Source organism: Anolis sagrei, chromosome 10, assembly GCF_037176765.1.
Source record: "Anolis sagrei isolate rAnoSag1 chromosome 10, rAnoSag1.mat, whole genome shotgun sequence".
In the NCBI taxonomy this organism is placed as follows: domain Eukaryota; kingdom Metazoa; phylum Chordata; class Lepidosauria; order Squamata; family Dactyloidae; genus Anolis; species Anolis sagrei.
In genome coordinates, this window is record NC_090030.1 from 36759922 (window position 1) to 36781558 (window position 21637).

General features: G+C 46.4%; 1 protein-coding gene across 3 annotated transcripts in view; it reads right to left on the bottom strand.

The window, feature by feature from the left end:
• AFF2 (ALF transcription elongation factor 2) overlaps positions 1-21637 on the bottom strand; it is a 489804-nt gene that overhangs the window by 48622 nt on the left and 419545 nt on the right. For all 3 annotated transcript variants that reach the window (XM_067471707.1, XM_067471706.1, XM_067471705.1), the window contains 2 exons: positions 5195-5357; positions 2431-3453 (listed from right to left, as the gene is read on the bottom strand). In XM_067471707.1, the coding sequence (XP_067327808.1) occupies positions 2431-3453; positions 5195-5357 (1186 nt within the window). The remainder of the gene's footprint in view (positions 1-2430; positions 3454-5194; positions 5358-21637) is intronic.

A 21637-nucleotide genomic window follows, 5' to 3' on the forward strand; every position in this document is an offset into this window, starting at 1 on the left:
AATAATAATAATAATAATAATAATAATAATAATAATAATAATAACAATAATAATAAGGAAGTGTTCTCATCTTGGACTCATCTTGTTGTGTTTCTAATAATAATAATAATAATAATAATAATAATAATAATAATAATCAAACAGCCAGCAGAGTGACCTTGTCTGCTATGGACTCATCTTGCTGTGTTTCAAATAATAATAATAATAATAATAATAATAATAATAATAATAATAAGGAAGTGTTTTCATCTTGGACTCATCTTGTTGTGTTTCTAATAATAATAATAATAATAATAATAATAATAATAATAATAATAATCAAACAGCCAGCAGAGTGACCTTGTCTGCTATGGACTCATCTTGCTGTGTTTCAAATAATAATAATAATAATAATAATAATAATAATAATAATAATAAGGAAGTGTTTTCATCTTGGACTCATCTTGTTGTGTTTCTAATAATAATAATAATAATAATAATAATAATAATAATCAAACAGCCAGCAGAGTGACCTTGTCTGCTATGGACTCATCTTGCTGTGTTTCAAATAATAATAATAATAATAATAATAATAATAATAATAATAATAAGGAAGTGTTTTCATCTTGGACTCATCTTGTTGTGTTTCTAATAATAATAATAATAATAATAATAATAATAATAATCAAACAGCCAGCAGAGTGACCTTGTCTGCTGTGGACTCATCTTGCTGTGTTTCAAATAATAATAATAATAATAATAATAATAATAATAATAATAATAATTACAACAGCAACAACTCATTTTGAATGCTATTGTCCTACTTCTTGGCGGAAAGAGGTTGGCCTGGGTGGCCCAAAAGGTCTCTTCCAACACTCTGAGTCTATGAATTACCTGGGGAAGCACCCCTTCCTTTCCCTCAGTACTAATGCCTGAAAGCAGCATTGGGCTAGTGGTTTGTGACGAGACTTTGGATAAGGACAATATAGACTGTGTTGATTTTACAAGTAAGGCCTTGAATGATGACAGACGGAATGATGGAGTATACAATGAATTGTCTGTGAGGTATGCAGATTGTCGCCGGTGTTATTTCTGCAACAGACGGGGACATTTTAAAAGAGATTGTGAAGAGAGAAAGTTCTCCATAGTTTGAGCATTGGGCTATGAGTCTGGAGAATAGAATTGGAATGAATGAAAACGTCCTGGGTAACCTTAGGCAAGTCACATCTTCTCTGTCACAGGAATCCCCAGGATCGCTTCGTCTGAGGGTCACCCTAAGCCAGAAATGACTTGAAAGCACAAAGGAAGGGGAAATGGTCCAGTAGCACAGGTTTTACAATGCATTGCAATGCAATATAGCTGAGTCATGCACTGCTAATGGGCTTCTATTGGAAACGCTGAATCATACACTAACTGTATATAGAACTTCATTTGGGGAATGTGTTCTGGCCTAGTCCAGGTGATTGTGAATGATGCAATCCTGGGTTTGAGTTGAGTCAATGAGTTGGGAACCAATCGGTGATTGCTATGTGTAAATGAATTGTATATAAGGAAGTCATATACAGTGTATTCTCTCTCCTTGTGCTGTGATGTTGTTCGTCGGAGGCTATATGTAATTAAAAGAACCTGTCTGCTAAGACAAGATATAACTGTGTGCTGTGGTAAGTCTGTAGTGTCATCTAGACTGGGGAAAAGACAATGGCAAAACTGAAAATGGCCGGGCATGTGCTCAAGTGTCTGTAAAAGAGTTCCAGAGTGACTATTATTTATTTATTTATTTACATCACTTATATCCCGCCCATATCAGCCCGCAGGCGACTCAGGGCGGTCTACATATCGGCACAATTCGATGCCATCAATACAATACAAAAGCAAAAACAGTTAAGCGCAATTAGACAAAAAAGACAGTGCAATACAGTGCAGTAACAATTTAAAAAGAGCTCTATCCTCTCATTCCAATCCTCGTCCATTTCATCGTCTTGGCCGTTCCTGGGTCCTTCTCCATCTCAAGCTTGACTATCTATTCCGGGGTTCCGAATGCCTGCTCGAAGAGCCAGGTTTTCACTCTCTTACGAAACGTCAGGAGGGAGGGGGCTGATCTAATATCCCTAGGCAAGGAGTTCCACAGCCGAGGGGCCACCACAGAGAAGGCCCTGTCTCTTGTCCCCGCCAAACGTGCTTGTGAAGCAGACGGGATCGAGAGCAGGGCCTCCTCAGATGATCTTAACTTCCTGGAGGGTTTGTAGGAAGAGATGCGTTCGGATAGGTAGGTTGGGCCGACTACAGTTTGTGGGAGCAGTTGACTGAAAATACTGTGCAGGAAGAAGCTACTGGAAAGTGCTGAAGTTGTGCAACTGATCTGCTGCTGAATTGTGAAGTTAATCTCAACAGATCCAGCCTACTGGGAGTTGCAAATGGAAAGGAACTGGGTGGATCAAGAAGCAGGCTTACCTTGTGCTTCCTCTTGGACTTGGTGGGTGGTTTTTCAGCCGCGAGCGTTGGAGACTCCCGGCACGTCCGCCTGTGCTTGGCGTTGACCTCCCTGGATTCGGCCTTACCGGGCGGGCTCTCCAAGGTGTCTTGCCCGGGGATGCGGGAGAGCAAGCTCAGGTCGATCTTCACCCAGAGGTATTGGAGCTCCTCAAACTCTTTGAGTGGGGAGAGGGGCTCGCTCTGGACAGTGGGCATGGGGGAGTAAAGGGTCTCTTCCAAGTCATTGCTGTGGGGGTCCAGGGAGGCGCTGCTGTTGCTGCTGGCCAAGCTGCTGACGCTGAGGAGGTTGCTGCTGGAGTCCTTGGCTTTGGTGTCGGGGCCGCCGCAGGTTTGCGTGGCTTTCACTTGCAGGTTCTCCTCCTGGTCCGTGTTCGAGTCGGAAGTGGAGGAATCCGTTTCCACAAACTCCCGAGACTTTGGAATGGTTTTGCTGGGACCTCGGTACTTCTTCTTTTCAAGCGGGGGCCCCGTGGTCGTTCTGGGCTCTTTCCTGGGCGCCGTCTTCCCCGCCGGGACTTTAGTGCGAACTTTGGGCTGCTCGTGGGCGTCTTGCGCTTCCTTCTCTTTGGGGGTGCTACTGCTGCTGGTAATATTTGGTTTGGGCCAGTTGTAGTCTTCGGCACTGGACGTCCGCTCGACCTTTTTGGGTTGTTTTTTCCCAGTAGTCCTTGGGGGGCCGGGCTCATTGTGAGCGGGGGATTTCTGCTTGGAGCTTTTGGCCTCCGCCGGGGCTTTCTGGGCAACGCGGGGCTTGGCCTTCTCTCGGACGGGACTGCGCAGTGCCCGGTCTTTGGAGTCAGCCAGGGGGAAGCTGCTGTTGAGCTTGCCTTTGCTCGGAACGTCGCTCTGAGAGCCGTTCTGGGGCCGAGAGGCGCTCTCGTTGGGATTCTCATGCTGGTTGGTGATGATGGCCTTGTTGTGGGGATTGACTTTGTTCAGCCATTTATCCAGCTGCCATTTGTTTGCCGAGGGAGGTTCCGGCTGCGGAAGGAAGGAGAAGGAGCCTTTCAAAATGGATCAACCATGGAACATCACATTGGAGTCGCCATCTATATCAATAAAAACGTAACCTTCGTTTGTGGGATTGGCATAACTCAAAAACCACCAGACGAATTGACACCAAATTTGGACACAAGACACCTAACAACCCAATGTATGACCTTCACTCAAATAAATTGATTTTGGCATTTGGGAGTTGTAGTTGCTGGGATTTATAGTTTACCTATAATCAAAGAACATTCTGAACCCCATCAACGATGGAATTGAACCAAACTTGGCACAGAGTTCTCCCATGACCAACAGAAAATACTGGAAGGGTTTGGTGGGCAGTGTTCATTTGGTTTTAGAGTTGTAGTTCACCTACATCCAGAGATCACTGTGGACTCAAACAATGATGGATTTGGACCAAACTTGGCACTGATACTCATTATGCCCAAATGTGAACACTGGTGGCATTTGGGGGTTGTATTTGCTGGGAATTATAGTTCACCTGCAATCAAAGAGCATTCTAAATTCCACCAATGATGGAATTGAACCAGTCTTGGTACACAGAACTCCCATGAACAACAGAAAATACTGGGTTTAATGGGCATTGACCTTGAGTTTCGGAGTTGTAGTTCACCTGCATCCATAAATTACTGTGGACTCAATGATAGATCTGGACCAAACTTGGCATTGACACTCAATATGTCCAAATGTGAACACTGGTGGCGTTTGGGGGTTGTATTTGCTGGAATTTATAGTTCACCTGCAAACTTGGCACTGATATTCCAAACCTTTTCACAGCGGCACTGCAGGGGGTTGTTCTCCCGGCGCGGCTGGTAGTGGAGCGGGAGGAGCCTCGTGGCTGCGGAGAGCAGAGCGGCCAGAGCAGAGGGTGTCCGAGATGGGCGGAGCAGCGCCGGGTGGGTGTGGCCAGGGAACGCCGCCGTTCCCTGGCCACGCCCACCCGGCGCCGCTCCGCCCATTGTGGACATCCTCTGCTCCGGCCGCTCGGCTCTGCAGAAGACCCACCTGGGAGGCTTCTCCCTCCCACACAGGCATAGCAGAGGGTGTTTGCAATGGGCGGAGTGGCACCAGGTGGGCATGGCCAGGCCAGGCCGCGCAGGCTGGAGAAATGCCCTTGGCGGGCCACATACGGCCCGCGGGCCGTAGTTTGGGGACCCCTGATGTATATCAATAAAAACATAATGTTCGTTTGTGGGATTGGCATAACTCAAAAACCGCCGGACGAATTGACACCAATGGAGTGGAAAACAAATGACAGTTGAATTAATGCTGATTGAAACATGGATGTGCATATATGTGCATGTGTGCCGTAAAGTTAACAATCTCATGGTTTTCATAGGCAAGGATGTGGCTTCATTAGTTCATTCCTATGACATTTAGACTATAGTTTTGAACACTTCTCCTGATTTAGGAGGAACCTTTCATTGTTTCTACCCCTTTGGGGCAGGTCCCAGAACTGCCCACAGCCCTAAATTGTGCAGCAGAAAGGAATGCAGAAAGGAGAGAAAGAGAGAGAGAGAACCAGAGTTGTGCCCCTGGCATTCCAGACAAATGGTCTGAACAATGGAATGAGAAAGCTAGAAATCTACATAGGCCATCTTGCTGCAAAATCACTGAGATTTTGCATTTACAAAAGGGTGGGAATATTCCGTTGCAGAAACCTGAAAATATAGAATAATATGGAGAGAAGGGGCGGGAGATCCTTGGGGGTTACCTCCGGCGTTCCACTGCGTGACTCTTCGTTGCACTCGCTGTCACTGGAGCTGGTCTCGCTGTCCGAATCCGACTCGGAACTGCTTTCAGATTCACTGGAGCTTCCGGAGCCTCCACTGGAATGTATTAAGACGGTGCTGTGTGGTGTCGGCAACGCAAGGCCACTGCAAACAACACGTGGAGAGAAAAAGAAGAGAAAGAAAAGAAAGAAAGATCGAGACGGGTGTTAATGTTTCACAACCAGACACCTTTCCGCCCATTCCTCCATCCTGGCTGATTGAATGGCCATGGTAGGATCGGGATCTTGAAAGTGGATTGTTCACCCACTGTGGGTCACACTGGATAATATTGAGCGGAACCTATTTCCCCCTCAGTGTTGTGACTCAGATGGGGTCTCAGAGTGACTCTGATGAGGATTATGGGATTCAGGTTCACAATCAGGTTCAAAATGTTCCTGTTGTAGACAATGAGGAGCAGGGTGTGCAAGTTCAGTTTCCCACAGCAGGGAATAGTGTTTCTGATACTGAAACTAGCCAGGTGCAAATTGACTCCGAAAAGGAGGACAGTTCTCAGCCTGATAATGAACAGGAAGGTGACCAGGAGGACACTAATGAGCAGCCTGACCTTGACGATACGGGAACCTTAGATTGGGCTGACCGTTTGGAATTCAAAGTTCGAAGGAGTGTGAGAATAGCTAACAAGAAGGAGGTCCGAGGCCAAAGAAATGCTTTCATGTGTTGCAAAGGGTATTAAGCAGTGTGTTTGAAAACAAACCTTTGTCAGAGCAACCTTTCGCTCAACTGAGCAGCTTGTGCTTGTTTGCCTGGATTATCTTGTAGTTCTTGTGCCCATGGTCTCGGGACTTTGTCATGTTCTCCTGGGATATTGTTTTGTTGGTGTCTCTTGGAATCCTGCTTTACAGTGCTAGGTTTTATTGCTCTTTTGGAACGTTACTTGCTTTCAAGAACTTTTTATCTTTTACTTTATTTTACTGTCTACTACACGGAAAACCAGCTGACCCCTAACCCATCTAAAACACAGACATGTGCTTTTCATCTCAGAAACAGACAAGCATCCCGAGCTCTGAGGATTATTACCTGGGAAGGAAGGAATCCCACGGAAGCATCGCAGCGCACCCAAATACCTAGGAGTCACTCTGGACCATGCTCTGACCTACAAGAAGTACTGCCTGAACATCAAGCAAAAAGTGGGTGCCAGAAACAATATCCTACGAAAGCTGACTGGCACAACCTGGGGATCACAACCAGACACAGTGAAGACATCTGCCCTTGCGCTTTGCTACTCTGCTGCTGAGTACGCATGCCCAGTGTGGAACACATCTCACCACGCTAAAACAGTGGATGTGGCTCTTCATGAGACATGCTGCATTATCACGGGGTGTCTGCGCCCTACACCACTGGAGAAAATGGTATTGCACCACCTGACATCTGCTGGGAAGTAGCAGCCAATAGTGAAAGGACCAAGACAGTGACACCTCTCAGTTCATCCCCTGTTTGGGTATCAGCCAGCATGTCAACGACTTAAATCAAGACATAGTTTTCTAAGATCTACAGAGACACTCACTGGAACACCTCAGCAAGCGAGAGTCCAAAAGTGGCAGGCCCAAACCCAGCACCTCAATCCATGGGTGATACCAAATGAAAGACTCCCCCCTGGGCACACAGAAGACTGGGCGACTTGGAAGGCGCTGAACAGACTGCGCTCTGGCACCACGAGATGCAGAGCCAACCTCAAGAAATGGGGCCACAAAGTGGAATAATCCACGACATGTAAGTGCGGAGAAGAGCAAACCACTGACCACCTGCTGCAATGCACCCTGAGCCCTGCCACATGATGCACCAGGGAGGACCTTCTTGCGGCAACACCAGAGGCACTCCAAGGGGCCAGAGACTGCTCAAAGGACATCTCATCAACTACCAAACTCACAAGTTTTGTATTTGTCTGTTTGTTTGCTTTGTTCTGTTAGAAATGTAATCTAATGGACTGGTTGCTCTGACACGACAAATAAATATCTTTTACTTTTCAATAAACGACAAAGACTGGGTTGTTGTAGGTTTTTTCGGGCTATATGGCCATGGTCTAGAGGCATTGGCCATATAGCCCGAAAAAACCTACAACAACCCAGTGATTCCGGCCATGAGGAGCATAGTGTCTAGATCTAAGGAAGTAATGCTACCCCTCTATTCTGCTTTGGTTAGACCACACCTGGAATATTGTGTCCAATTCTGGGCACCACAATTCAAGAGAGATATTGACTCTAAGCTGGAATGTGTCCAGAGAAAGAGGGCGACTAAAATGATCAAGGGTCTGGAGAACAAGCCCTATGAGGAGCGGCTTAGGGAACTGGGCATGTTTAGCCTGAAGAAGAGAAGGCTGAGAGGAGATATGATAGCCATGTATAAATATGTGAGAGGAAGCCACAGGGAGGAGGAGGGAGCAAGCTTGTTTTCTGCTTCCCTGGAGACTAGGGTCTGGAGAACAAGCCCTATGAGGAGCGGCTTAAGGAGCTGGGCATGTTTAGTCTGAAGAAGAGAAGGCTGAGAGGAGATATGATAGCCATGTATAAATATGTGAGAGGAAGCCACAGGGAGGAGGAGGGAGCAAGCTTGTTTTCTGCTTCCCTGGAGACTAGGGTCTGGAGAACAAGCCCTATGAGGAGCGGCTTAAGGAGCTGGGCATGTTTAGCCTGAAGAAGAGAAGGCTGAGGGGATATGATAGCCATGTATAAATATGTGAGAGGAAGCCACAGGGAGGAGGAGGGAGCAAGCTTGTTTTCTGCTTCCTTGGAGACTAGGACGCAATGGAACAATGGCTTCAAACTACAAGAGAACATGAGGAAGAACTTCCTGACTGTGAGAGCCGTTCAGCAGTGGAACTCTCTGCCCTGGAGTGTGGTGGAGGCTCCTTCTTTGGAAGCTTTTAAGCAGAGGCTGGATGGCCATCTGTCAGGGGTGATTTGAATGCAATATTCCTGCTTCTTGGCAGAATGGGATTGGACTGGATGATGGCCCAGGAGGTCTCTTCCAACTCTTTGGTTCTATGATTCTATGAAAGCCTTCGACAGCTACAAAGACTTCAGTCTGTGTGCAGTTTTGGTGATTTCAGCAAGGTGAATCTACTCTGAGGTGCAACACCCAGTTAGCCTGTTTTCCTCCCACAATGGGGCTTCCTCAGCGATCGGGGCTTCAGCAACCAGGCTTGCAAATTAAACCTGAGTTAACCTTCTGAAGATCAACTGCAAAACATGTTAAATGCAAAGTTCATGTGTGAGGACAAATACGGGCCTTGGAAAACAAACTTTTTTTTTTTGCATGCGAGGAAGTACCTCTGAAGATTGCCCAGAAGCTACAACTGGTCCAACGATCGGCAGCCAAGTTGCTTATGGGAGCGGGTTACAGGGAGCACACAACTCCCTTGTTACACCAGCTCCACCGGCTGCCAATCATAGAATCATAGAATTAACCTACAAAACCCTACATGGTTCTGGCCCAGTTTTCCTGTCCAAACGCATCTCTTCCTATAAACCTTCTAGGATGTTAAGATCTTCCGGAGAGGCCCTGTTCTTGGTCCCACCACCTTCGCAGTCACTCTTGGTGGGGACGAGAGACAGGGTCTTCTCTGTGGTGCCCCCCCCCCCCCGGCTATGGAACTCTCTCCTTTATTTATTTATTTATTTATTTATTACGGTTGCTTCTACCCCGCCCTTCTCACCCGGGGGGACTCAGGGCGGCTTATACACACAAGGCACAATTCGATGCCTGTATTACAAAAACATAATATCAAAAACATAACATCAATAACAACAGTAATTATAACACTGATAACAATTAACGTAAACAATCAATATTATCGGCAGGAATAGCCATAAACCCGTAAAAACAATAAAAACAATAAAAGCAATACAAACCTCATTGCTGGTCAGCGTTTCACCGACTCATAGTTAGGTTCTACTTTCCACACATTGTTGGTCCTATCATTCTGGTTCCGTGTCTAATTGCCAGAGTGCCCAAAGGCCTGGTCCCATAACCATGTCTTCACCCTCCTCCTGAAGGAGAGGAGGGAAGTTGAAGCCCTGATTTCCCCCGGGAGTGAGTTCCACAGGTGGGGGGCCACCACTGAGAAGGCCCTGCTCCTCGTCCCCACCAACCTCACTTGTGATAGCGGTGGGGTCGTGAGCAGGGCCTCCCCAGATGATCTCAGATTCCGAGGTGGGACGTAGAGGGAGATACGTTCGGACAGATACGCAGGACCGGAACCGTAAAGGGTTTTGTAGGTCAAAACCAGCACCTTGCATTGTGCTCAGAACTGAATCGGCAGCCAGTGGAGCTGACATAACAGGGGGGTGGTGTGTTCCCTGTATGTCGCTCCTGTAAGCAGTCTAGCTGCCGCTCGTTGGACCAGTTGGAGTTTCCGAACAGTCTTCAAGGGCAACCCCACGTAGAGTGCGTTGCAGTAGTCTATACGGGATGTGACAAGAGCGTGGACCACTGTGGCCAGATCAGACTTCCCGAGGTACGGGCGCAACTGGTGCACAAGTTTTAGTTGCGCAAATGCTCCCCTGGTCACCGCCGAGACCTGGGGTTCCAGGCTCAGCGATGAGTCCAGGATCATAGAATCATAGAATCATAGAATCATAGAATCAAAGAGTTGGAAGAGACCTCATGGGTCATCCAGTCCAACCCCATTCTGCCAAGAAGCAGGAATATTGCATTCAAATCACCCCTGACAAATGGCCATCCAGCCTCTGTTTCAAAGCTTCCAAAGGAGCCTCCACCACACTCCGGGGCAGAGAGTTCCACTGCTGAACGGCTCTCACAGTCAGGAAGTTCTTCCTAATGTTCAGATGGAATCTCCTCTCCCAAGCTGCGAACCTGCGACTTCAGGGGGAGTGCCACCCCTTCCATCCAACACAGGCTGTAACCCTATACCCTGTTCGGCCTTACGACTGACCAGTAGGACCTCTGTCTTGTCTGGATTCAATTTCAATGTGTTAGCTCTCATCCAGTCCGACACAGCAGCTAGACACCGATTCAAGGTCTGGACAGCCTCCTTGGTGACAGGTGGAAAGGAGTGACAGATCTGAACATCTCCTTGGTGAGATTAGGTCTGCCTCTCCCTCCTGTCCTTCAGGAAGCAGTTAAAGTCCTGGCATTTGCAGATGGATGGATGACCCGATACAAAAACTGGCACACAGGACTCCCGTGACCAACAGAAAATACGCTCGGACACCTCCCGACCCCCCATGTTGAGAAACGCTGTCTTAGAGGTTTTAAAGCAGTGGTTCTCCACCTTCCTAATGCTGCGACCCCTTCATACAGTTCCTCATGTTGTGGTGACCCCCAACCATAACGTCATTTCCATTACTCCTTCAGAAATGTCATTTTGCTACTGTTATGAAGAGTAATGTAAATGTATTGTCGAAGGCTTTCATGGCCGGAATCACTCAGTTCTTGTGGGTTTTTTCGGGCTATATGGCCATGTTCTAGAGGCATTTCTCCTGACGTTTCGCCTGCATCTATGGCAGGCTTCCTCAGAGGAAGCCTGCCATAGATGCAGGCGAAACGTCAGGAGAAATGCCTCTAGAACATGGCCATATAGCCCGAAAAAACCCACAAGAACTGAGTAATGTAAATATCTGATATGCAGGATGTATTTTCATTCACTGCACCGAATTTGGCACAAATACCCAATAGAGCCACATTTGAATACTTGTGGGGTTGCAGGGAGATTGATTTTGTGATTTGGGAGATATAGTTGCTGGGATTTATAGTTGACCTACAGTCAAAGAGCATTCTCAACTCCACCAGCGATGGAATTGAACCACAGAACTCCCATGACCAACAGAAAATACTAAAAGGTTTTGGTGAGCATTGACCTTGAGTTTTGGAGTTGTAGTTCACCGACATTCAGAGAACACTATGGACTCAAACAATGATGGATCTGGACCAAACTTGGCACAAATACGCAATATGCCCAAATGTGAACATTGGTTGATTTGGGGGAAAATAGTCCTTTACATTTGGGGAGTTGTAGTTGCTGGGATTTATAGTTCACCTACAATCAAAGAACATTCTGAACTCCACCAACGATGGAATTGAACCAATCTTGGCACACAGAACTCCCATGACCAACAGAAAATACTAAAAGGTTTTGGTGAGCATTGACCTTGAGTTTTGGAGTTGTAGTTCACCGACATTCAGAGAACACTATGGACTCAAACAATGATGGATCTGGATCAAACTTGGCACAAATACTCAATATGCCCAAATGTGAACATTGGTTGATTTGGGGGAAAATAGTCCTTTACATTTGGGAGTTGTAGTTGCTGGGATTTATAGTTCACCTACAGTCAAAGAGCATTCTGAACTCCACCAACGATGGAATTGAACCAATCTTGGCACACAGAACTCCCATGACCAACAGAAAATACTAAAAGGTTTTGGTGAGCATTGACCTTGAGTTTTGGAGTTGTAGTTCACCGACATTCAGAGAACACTATGGACTCAAACAATGATGGATCTGGACCAAACTTGGCACAAATACTCAATATGCCCAAATGTGAACATTGGTTGATTTGGGGGAAAATAGTCCTTTACATTTGGGAGTTGTAGTTGCTGGGATTTATAGTTCACCTACAGTCAAAGAGCATTCTGAACTCCACCAACGATGGAATTGAACCAATCTTGGCACACAGAACTCCCATGACCAACAGAAAATACTAAAAGGTTTTGGTGAGCATTGACCTTGAGTTTTGGAGTTGTAGTTCACCGACATTCAGAGAACACTATGGACTCAAACAATGATGGATCTGGACCAAACTTGGCACAAATACTCAATATGCCCAAATGTGAACATTGGTTGATTTGGGGGGAAATAGTCCTTTACATTTGGGAGTTGTAGTTGCTGGGATTTATAGTTCACCTACAATCAAAGAACATTCTGAACTCCACCAACGATGGAATTGAACCAATCTTGGCACACAGAACTCCAGTGACCAACAGAAAATACTGGAAGGTTTTGGTGAGCACTGGCCTTGAGTTTTGGAGTTGTAGTTCACCGACATTCAGAGAACACTATGGACTCAAACAATGATGGATCTGGACCAAACTTGGCACAAATACTCAATATGCCCAAATGTGAACATTGGTTGATTTGGGGGAAAATAGTCCTTTACATTTGGGAGTTGTAGTTGCTGGGATTTATAGTTCACCTACAATCACATCCCAAACTCAACTAATGATAGAATTAGGCTAAACTTCCCAAACAGAACCCCCAAGACCAACAGAAAATACTGTGTTTTCGGATGGTCTTTGCTGACCCCTCTGACACCTCCTTGTGACCCCTCCTGGGGTCCCGACCCCCAGGTTGAGAAACGCTGTTGTAAAGGGAAGCAGGACACAGGGATGAGGAGCAAAGGACCCAAGGAGGCCTAATGTATGGTGACACGTCCCCACCTGCTAGAACGTGGCCTGCGGAAACAAATAATGGCAGTTTTAAATAATTCAGCAAGCGAAATGCAGAGGCTTCTTGTTCTTTCCCGCTCTGGTCAACACATCTATAATTTACGCTCCAACGAAGAGCATTAGGCAGCTCTAATATCAGAATGTAAACACTTTAAAAAATAATTTTAACGAATGCTGTGGGTTATGCTAAACCCGCTCTCCAAAGAGCGGGAGGTGCATTAAGGTTCCCCAGGGAAGTCCGCCTGGGGCGTTCTGGGCTGGAAACTAGTCTTCCATCCAAACTTTCACTAAGTCAATACTCTAGGAAAGGTAGAAGGAGCCAAGCACTTGCAGGAACAAATAATTGGATATCATTCGGGTTGGATTCAATTTCTCACTGAAAAAAAATCCCTAAAGTCCCAAATGTTGAGCGGAAGTTCTGCAGAACCTTTCGTAATCTCGCTTAGAAGCGAGATTACGAAAGGTTCTGCAGAACTTCCGCTCAACATTGGTGTCGCACCTCAGAGTAGATTCACCTCGCTGATAACACCAAACTGCACACAGCCAGGAGACTTTATAGTTTATTTTAGAAAGACAAAAAGTTCTTAAAAGCAAAAGTAAAGTTTGAAAAGATCAATACAAAATAACACTTGGAAGCATGAAACAAAAAGACAACAGCAAAGCCAAATCCCATGAGAACATGACTGAGTCCTGAGACCACGAACACAAGGACTGCAAGACAAGCCAAACAAGCAAAAGGCAAGCTTCTTGGTTACACGAAAAGTTGCTCTGATGAAGGTTTGGTCCCAAACACACTGCTTAATACCTGTTGCAACTCAGAGTAGGCTTCACCTTGCTTCCAAACACCCCCACACAAGAGCTGTAGTTTTACAGTTTATTGAGGAAAAAATCCAAGTCAAAATAAAGAATAAGCATTGCAAAGTTCCAAAGATTAAGGTTAAATGCAGGATACAGTTCCAAAGATCTTCAGGTAAAAGCAGGAGACATAATCCTATTGGCAAAGTTCAAACCAGAGTCCCAGGTACAAGCAATGAGACAATTGCCCCAAGAATCACAATGCAAGAAATCCCAAGCGTTCTGCTTTCCAGGCTAAGATTATTCCATGAAGCTTGCAGGCTAGTAAGCTACGTTGAACTGATGCTTTCACAGAGTTTCCAGGAGGCCTAAATACCTTTTTAACATCAAAACATTAGGCTCTCAGCATCATAAAAGCACTGCGATGACCTTGCACCGAGCTAGCCTCCCGTCTGCTTGCCAGACGTGAACTGCGCCTGACTCGGACATCAAGGCGAGCTTCTCAGGTCAAATCCTTATCTATACTTTCGATATCATTGTGGGAAGGCACCTGGCCATTATTCCCTTTGTTAAAATTCCTGTCTGGTGAAAACAGCTGTGTCGACACTGCACTGTCTGTGAGAGCCTCAGAAGCAGGCTCAGAGATTTGAGGAACAGACAAAGAGCCAGGAAGCGGAAACCCAACAAGAATCTGAATCCCATCATCCTCATCGTCAGAAACTAGCTCAGTCACAATACCCTTTGCAAAACATGAAGGCGTTTCTTTGGCCTCTGATCTCCTTCTTGTTAGCTATTCTCACACTCCTTTGAACTCTGAATTCCAAACGGTCAGCCCGGTCTAAGGTTCCCGTTTTGTCCAGGTCCGTCTGTTCCTTAGCGTTATCAGGCTGAGAGCTGTCCTCCTTTTCTGAGTCCATTTGCTCCTGTACCTGGCTAGTTTCACTATCAACAACCTCATTCCTTGCTGTGGGAAACTGCACTTATACACCCTGGTCTTCATTGTCTGAAACAGGGACGTTTTGAACCAGATTGTGAACCTGAATCCCATCATCCTCATCAGAGGCACTCTGTAGTTCCAGCTGAGTCACAACAATTTGGGACTTTGGGAATTTTTTTCAGTGAGAAATTTAATCCAACCAAAATCTCTCATAATCAACCTAATTATGATGATGGACCTCTATTATTGCAGAATACGTCCCCGACCTGTATCTATATCGTTTCATCTCCCTGCTTCTAAGGAATTTTATAGTTCCTCCATTTTATATAGCAGTGGTTCTCAACCTAAACATGCCCAGCTCCTTAAGCTGCTCCTCATAGGGCTTGTTCTCCAGACCCTTGATCATTTGAGTCGCCCTCTTTCTCTGGACACATTCCAGCTTAGAGTCAATATCTCTCTTGAATTGTGGTGCCCAGAATTGGACACAATATTCCAGGTAAAGTGGTCTAACCAAGGCAGAATAGAGCATGGGGAGCATGACTTCCCTGGATCTAGACACTAGGCTCCTCTTGATGCAGGACAACATCCCATTAGCTTTTTTTTGCGATCACATCACATTCCTGGCTCATGTTTAACTTGTTGTCCACGAGGACTCCAAGATCTTTTTCACACGTACTGCTCTCAAGCTAGGCATCCCCCATTCTATATCTTTGCATTTCATTTTTCCTGCCAAAGTGGAGTATCTTGCATTTGTCCCTGTTGAACTTCATTGTGTTAATTTGGGCCCATCATCTCTCTAATCTGTCAAGATCGTTGAATGCTGCTCCTGTCCTCTGGAGTCTTGGCTCTCCCTCCCAATTTGGTCCCGTCTGCAAACTTGATGATCCTGCCTTCTAGCCCTTCATCTCAGTCATTAATTAAGATGTTGAACAGGACCGGGCCCAGGGGGGAACAAATACTTTAGGCAGGGACCAGAAACTGGGCCTTCTCAGTGGTGGCCCTTCAGCGGTGGAACGTCCTCCCTACGGATACCAGCTCGAACCCCTCCCTTTTCACATTTTGTAAAAAACTCAAAACCTAGCTTTTTGAGCAAGTGTTCACAAATGCACTGAAACAGGTAAATATAGAATAATGGAACAACTGGGTGATGTGACTGGACAGTGATTTTAATAAGGAGACACTGTTGATAAATGTTTTCATTGGTTACTAGCCGTCCCCTGCCATCTTCCATTTGTCCCTGTTGAACTTCATTGTGTTAGTTTTGGCCCTTCATCTCTCTAATCTGTCGAAATCCCTTTGAGTCCTGCTCCTGTCCTCTGGAGTCTTGGCTCTCCCTCCCCATTTGGTGTTGTCTGCAAACGTGATGATCCTGCCTTCTCATCCTTCATCTAAGTCATGAATGGAGATCCTGATCAGGACCGGTCCCAGGACGGAAGAACCCTGCTGTGTGGCACTCCACTCGTCCCTTCTTTCCAGGATGAAGAGGAGGAAGCCTTGGGGAGAATCGCCCACTGCGTTCGTCCGCTTAACCAATTCCAGATCCACCTCACCGTAGTTTTGCCTCGCCCACATTGGACTCGTTTCCTTGCCAGAAGGTCATGGGGGACCTTGTCCAAGAAGGCCTTCCTGAAATCCAGACACGCTCCATCCACGGCATCATTCCCCGCATCTACCCAGCTTGTAGCTCTATCGAAAAAAGAGATCCGACTAGTCTGGCATGACTTGTTTTTGATAAATCCATGTTGACTCTTAGTGATGACCGCATTTGTTTCTAAGTGTTTGCAGACCACTTCCTTCACAATCTTTTCCAGAATCTTGCCTGGTATCAACATGAGGCTGACCGGACATTGGTCATTGTTTGGGTCATCCTTTTGGCCCTTCTTGAAGTTTGGGACCACATTGGCCCTCCTCCAGTCTGCTGGAACTTCTCCCATTCTCCAAGAACTCTCAGAGATGATTGCTAATGGTTCTGAAATGACTTCCGCTCGTTCCTTCTATACCGCTCCTCATGGGGCTTGTTCTCCAGACCCTTGATCATTTTAATCCCCCTCTTCCTCTGGACACATTCCAGCTTGTCAACATCTCTCTTCTGAATTTCAGTAACACAATCATTAAGCATTGCAAAATGGCCGAAAAAAGGACAATGATGCATGTAAGCAAATGCATGCATGGATGTGACACCAACAGGTTTTGACTCTTGTTCTAGTGAGGCTGACCGGACATTGGTCATCCTTTTTTCCCTTCTTGAAGTTTGGGACCACATTGGCCCTCCTCCAATCTGCTGGAACTTCTCCCGTTCTCCAAGAACTCTCCAAGATGTTCGCCCTCATCCAGCCTGACACAGCGGTTGAGGACCTGCACAGCCTTCTTAGTAACAGGTGGGAAGGAGTGATAGAGCTGGACATCATCTGCGTATAGATGACATCTGACCCCAAAACTCCAGATGAATATGGAATATAGCCTGAGTTAAAGCCATTTTAATAGCAACTCTCCAGCAACCAGAAACCACATTCATCTAACACCTCCCAGTCGCCATGGGTGATGGTTAACCGAGAGCCTATTGCATTTTGAATAGTCTTTTTAGGTATACCTACCCCTGTAAGAGGAGCAACTGTGAAGGGAGTCGTAAAAGTGAGCCCAAAACGGCCTTGAATAATTGGACAAAGGCAGAGCAAAAACAAAGACCCAGCCTGGCCTGAATTTCATTCCTGGCAAAAAAGCAATCCAAAAACGATCCCCAAAATCTCTTAGGTGCCGAACAACACGGCAAAAATCTTCTTCTGCAAGATTGCAGGCTGGCTCCAAAGAGTGCTTTTCTTGTCCATTCCAGAGATGGTGAGGTCATGTTTGCCTTTCATCTCGGATAACAAAATTACGGCGTTGGCGGCGGCGGCGTTGGCTCCCTCCCTCTGACAATTTTGTGCAGAAGGACCCCCGGCCACCAAGCCGTCTCCCTCGGAAGCAGAAACATTCCCTTTTCGGCACTTAGCGGCACGGTGCGCGTGAGCCATATAATCAGCGGCAATGAGAAATGCCTTTTCCGCTCAGTCCGGTGCCAAACGCAAGATCAAGGCATGCTGATTGGCAGGACAATTGAGTCCAGGAAAGATGATGTATACAAAATGAGATGAGAGAGCATCACCATTTCCAAAAGAAAAAGAAATATATATAACAATAGAGAAATTGTGAGCCTTTGTGAGGAAGGTGGGAGGGTAGAGGAATCATAGAATCATAGAATCAAAGAGTTGGAAGAGACCTCCTGGGCCATCCAGTCCAACCCCATTCTGCCAAGAAGCAGGAATATTGCATTCAAATCACCCCTGACAGATGGCCATCCAGCCTCTGTTTCAAAGCTTCCAAAGAAGGAGCCTCCACCACACTCCCTCCGGGGCAGAGAGTTCCACTGCTGAACGGCTCTCACAGTCAGGAAGTTCTTCCTCGTGTTCAGGTGGAATCTCCTCTCTTGTAATTTGAAGCCATGGCTCCATTGCGTCCTCGTCTCCAGGGAAGCAGAAAACAAGCTTGCTCCCTCCTCCTCCCTGTGGCTTCCTCTCACATATTTATACATCGCTATCATGTCTCCTCTCAGCCTTCTCTTCTTCAGGCTACACATGCCCAGCTCCTTAAGCCGCTCCTCATAGGGCTTGTTCTCCAGACCCTTGATCATTTGAGTCACCCTCTTCCTCTGGACACATTCCAGCTTAGAGTCAATATCTCTCTTGAATTGTGGTGCCCAGAATTGGACACAATATTCCAGGTAAAGTGGTCTAACCAAAGCAGAATAGAGCATGGGGAGCATTACTTCCCTAGATCTAGACACTAGGCTCCTCTTGATGCAGGCCAAAATCCCATTGGCTTTTTTGCCGCCACATCACATTCCTGGCTCATGTTTAACTTCCTCCCCACGAGGACTCCAAGATCTTTTTCACACGTACTGCTCTCGAGCCAGGCGTCACCCATTCTGTATCTTTGCATTTCATTTTTTCTGCCAAAGTGGAGTATCTTGCATTTGTCACTATTGAACTTCATTTTGTTAGTTTTGGCCAATCATCTCTCTAATCTGTCAAGATCGTTTTGAATCCTGCTCCTGTCCTCTGGAGTCTTGGCTCTCCCTCCCAATTTGGTGTCGTCTGCAAACTTGATGATCCTGCCTTCTAGCCCTTCATCTAAGTCATTAATAAAGATCCTGAACAGGACCGGGCCCAGGACGGAACCCTGCGGCATGTTTCGTCTTCCCTCTCATTTTGAGCCACATCCTTGACAATGGTGGGCTATGGAGCTGGCTCCAACATTGGCTCTCGGGGCGTATTTACACTGCAGAATGAATGCAGTTTGGCACCACTTTGACAGCCAAGGAGCAATGCTTTGGAAGCCTAGGATTTGTTTTTGGTTTTGTTTTATTTCATGTAATTGCTGTTTTGGGCTTGGCCTCATGTAAGCCGCACCGAGTCCCCATCGGGGAGATGATGATGATGATGATGATGATGATGATGATGATCATCATCATCATCATCATCATCATTATTTGTAGTTTGGTGAGGCATCAATGCCCTTTGGAAGAGGTAAACAACCAAGACCTTGTTCAGAGATTGCATCTGAACATTAGGAAGAACTTCCTGACTGTGAAAGCTGTTCAGCAGTGGAACTCTCTGCCCCAGAGGGAGTGTGGTGGAGGCTCCTTCTTTGGAAGCTTTTAAGCAGAGCCTGGATGGCCATCTGTCAGGGGTGATTTGAATGCAATATTCCTGCTGCTTGGCAGAATGGGGTTGGACTGGACGATGGCCCAGGAGGTCTCTTCCAACTCTTTGATTCTAGGATTCTATAAAAACTACAAAGATCACGATTCCATATTTATTTATTTATTTATTTACAGTATTTATATATTCCGCCCTTCTTCTCACCCCGCAGGGGACTCAGGGCGGATTACAATGTACCTATACATGGCAAACATTCAATGCCATAGGCACACAACATATACAGACAGACACACAGAGGCTATTTAACATTCCAGCTTTTTCAGGAGGGTATTCTGGCCACCGGGGGAGCAAATAATATTTATTTATTTATTTATTTATTTATTTATTTATTTACAGTATTTATATTCCACCCTTCTCATCCCACAGGGGACTCAGGGCGGATTGCAATGCCATAGACACACAACATATACAGACAGACACACAGAGGCTATTTAACATTCCAGCTTCTGGCCACCAGGGGAGCTGTCACTTCACCATCCGTTTGTGACACTGATGAAGTACTTTCTCATTCTTTGCATACTTCCTGGAGATTTTTATGGCCTCGTAAATCAGTTAAATTACCCTCTCCACATAAGTGGTACCTAAATTTCCTACTTGACAGATGCAACTATCTTTTGGGCTGCAAAGGTCGACAACAAGCTACACAATTTTGGTTGGAAGCTCACTCCGACCCGGGCTGGCTTCGAATTCATGACGTTTTGGCTCATGACTCCCAGCCAGCTGTGCCACAATCCCAGTGCAAGAATTAAGCCATGGAGTTCAAGTGTAGATATTAATGACGGGCTAGGAATATGATGGTTGAATAAACAGCCAGTCCCTAGGAGAAACACGCCTAGTCTGCGTCACGCCTGCCTTTTTCTCGATGGCCTGTTGCACTGGTTTCTTTTCTTTTATGTATTAGCGATCTCCTGTATGGCAGCTTGACAGAGAAATGGCGCACAGTTGCAAGGAACTGATTGAGCTCTTAATATCAACACACACCATGCCGAGCCACAGCCTTCACCCAGCGACAATTGCACATTACAATGCAGGCTAAGAGGAGAGAGAAAAGCCAGGCAGGAAAAAACACAACTCCATTCCTTGGCTCTGAAATACTTCTGCATTCTTTGTGCTCACCACATCTAAGCCAGCCATCAGCAGTAGAGCAATGCTCTAGAGCATGGGCCCTCAAACTTTTTAAACCGGGGGCCAGTTCACTGTCCCGCAGACCGTTGGAGGGCCGGACTATAGTTTTTTTTTTTAAAATCAATTAAAAATTTCCTATGCCCATTGCAGATATCTCATTTGGCTGTGTGGAAGGGTTCTTTCTTGCCCTCTTGAGACAGTAATTCCAGGAGCAGAGAATGGGAAATCGTCCTCTTTCTAGTCTGAACAAAATCTGGCTACCAGTATTTAAAAAACTCTAAAATTATAACTGTAAATAAAGAACAACACTCAAACACAAGGGAACTCCAGACAAGAAACAATCAGGGCCAGCTAATCACCTCTCAACAAAGGATTCTCTGTCAGGCTATGAAATGGCAATCAAGGTGGCCAATTGAAACATTCCTACCTACTTCCAACAGACAAGAGTTCTTTCTCCCACCCTGGATCTTCCACAATTTTCCTAGTTAAAGGTTTTCCTCTGACATGAAGTCCAGTCGTGTCTGACTCTAGGGTGCGGTGCTCATCTGCATTTCTAAGTCAAAGAGCCGGCGTTGTCCGTAGACACCTCCAAGGTCATGTGGCCGGCATGACTGCATGGAGCGCCGGGGCAGCCGTCCTTGGCTGGCTCACGCTGCCCATCGGGCTCGATGGGCAGCGTGAGCCTGCCAAGGGAGGAGCAGCATTGCGTGGCCTACTCATGAGTAAAGCACCTCGCGAGGTGCTTTACGCCAGAGTAGGCCATGCGGAGCAGCTGCCCTTGGCTGGCTCACGCTGCCCATCGGGCCCAATGGGCAGCGTGAACCTGCCAAGGGAGGGACAGCACCGCATGGCTTACTCTCGTGTAAAGCACCTTGCAAGGTGCTTTATGCGAGAGTAGGCCACGCGAAGCATCTGCCCTTGGCTGGCTCACACTGTCCATCGAGCCTGATGGATAACATGAGCCAGCCAAGGGAGGGGCACTGTGTGTGTGTGGGGGGGCGCTCCTCCTCCGCGGGCCGGATAAGTGCCCTTGATGGGCTGGAAGTGGCCCGCGGGCCGTAGTTTGGGGACCCCTGCTCTAGAGTGTATTTAATCTAGTTTATTGTTCCTATGGTTGTCGGTTGACTGGTGTGCGTATGTGTCTACAGGTTGAGATGATACAGATGCGGGAAGCAAAACCACTGCGTTGTGTTTCCTCCTTCCACTGAAACAAGGTGATCCCGCTTCCCCTTTTGCTTTCAGCATTTTCTGAAGCCGGAGATCCATTCTCCAAACGCCTCTTCAATGATTATGAAGCTGTTGTGCGCATGGCTTGTTGTTCTGCATCATAAACGAAGAATGGACAT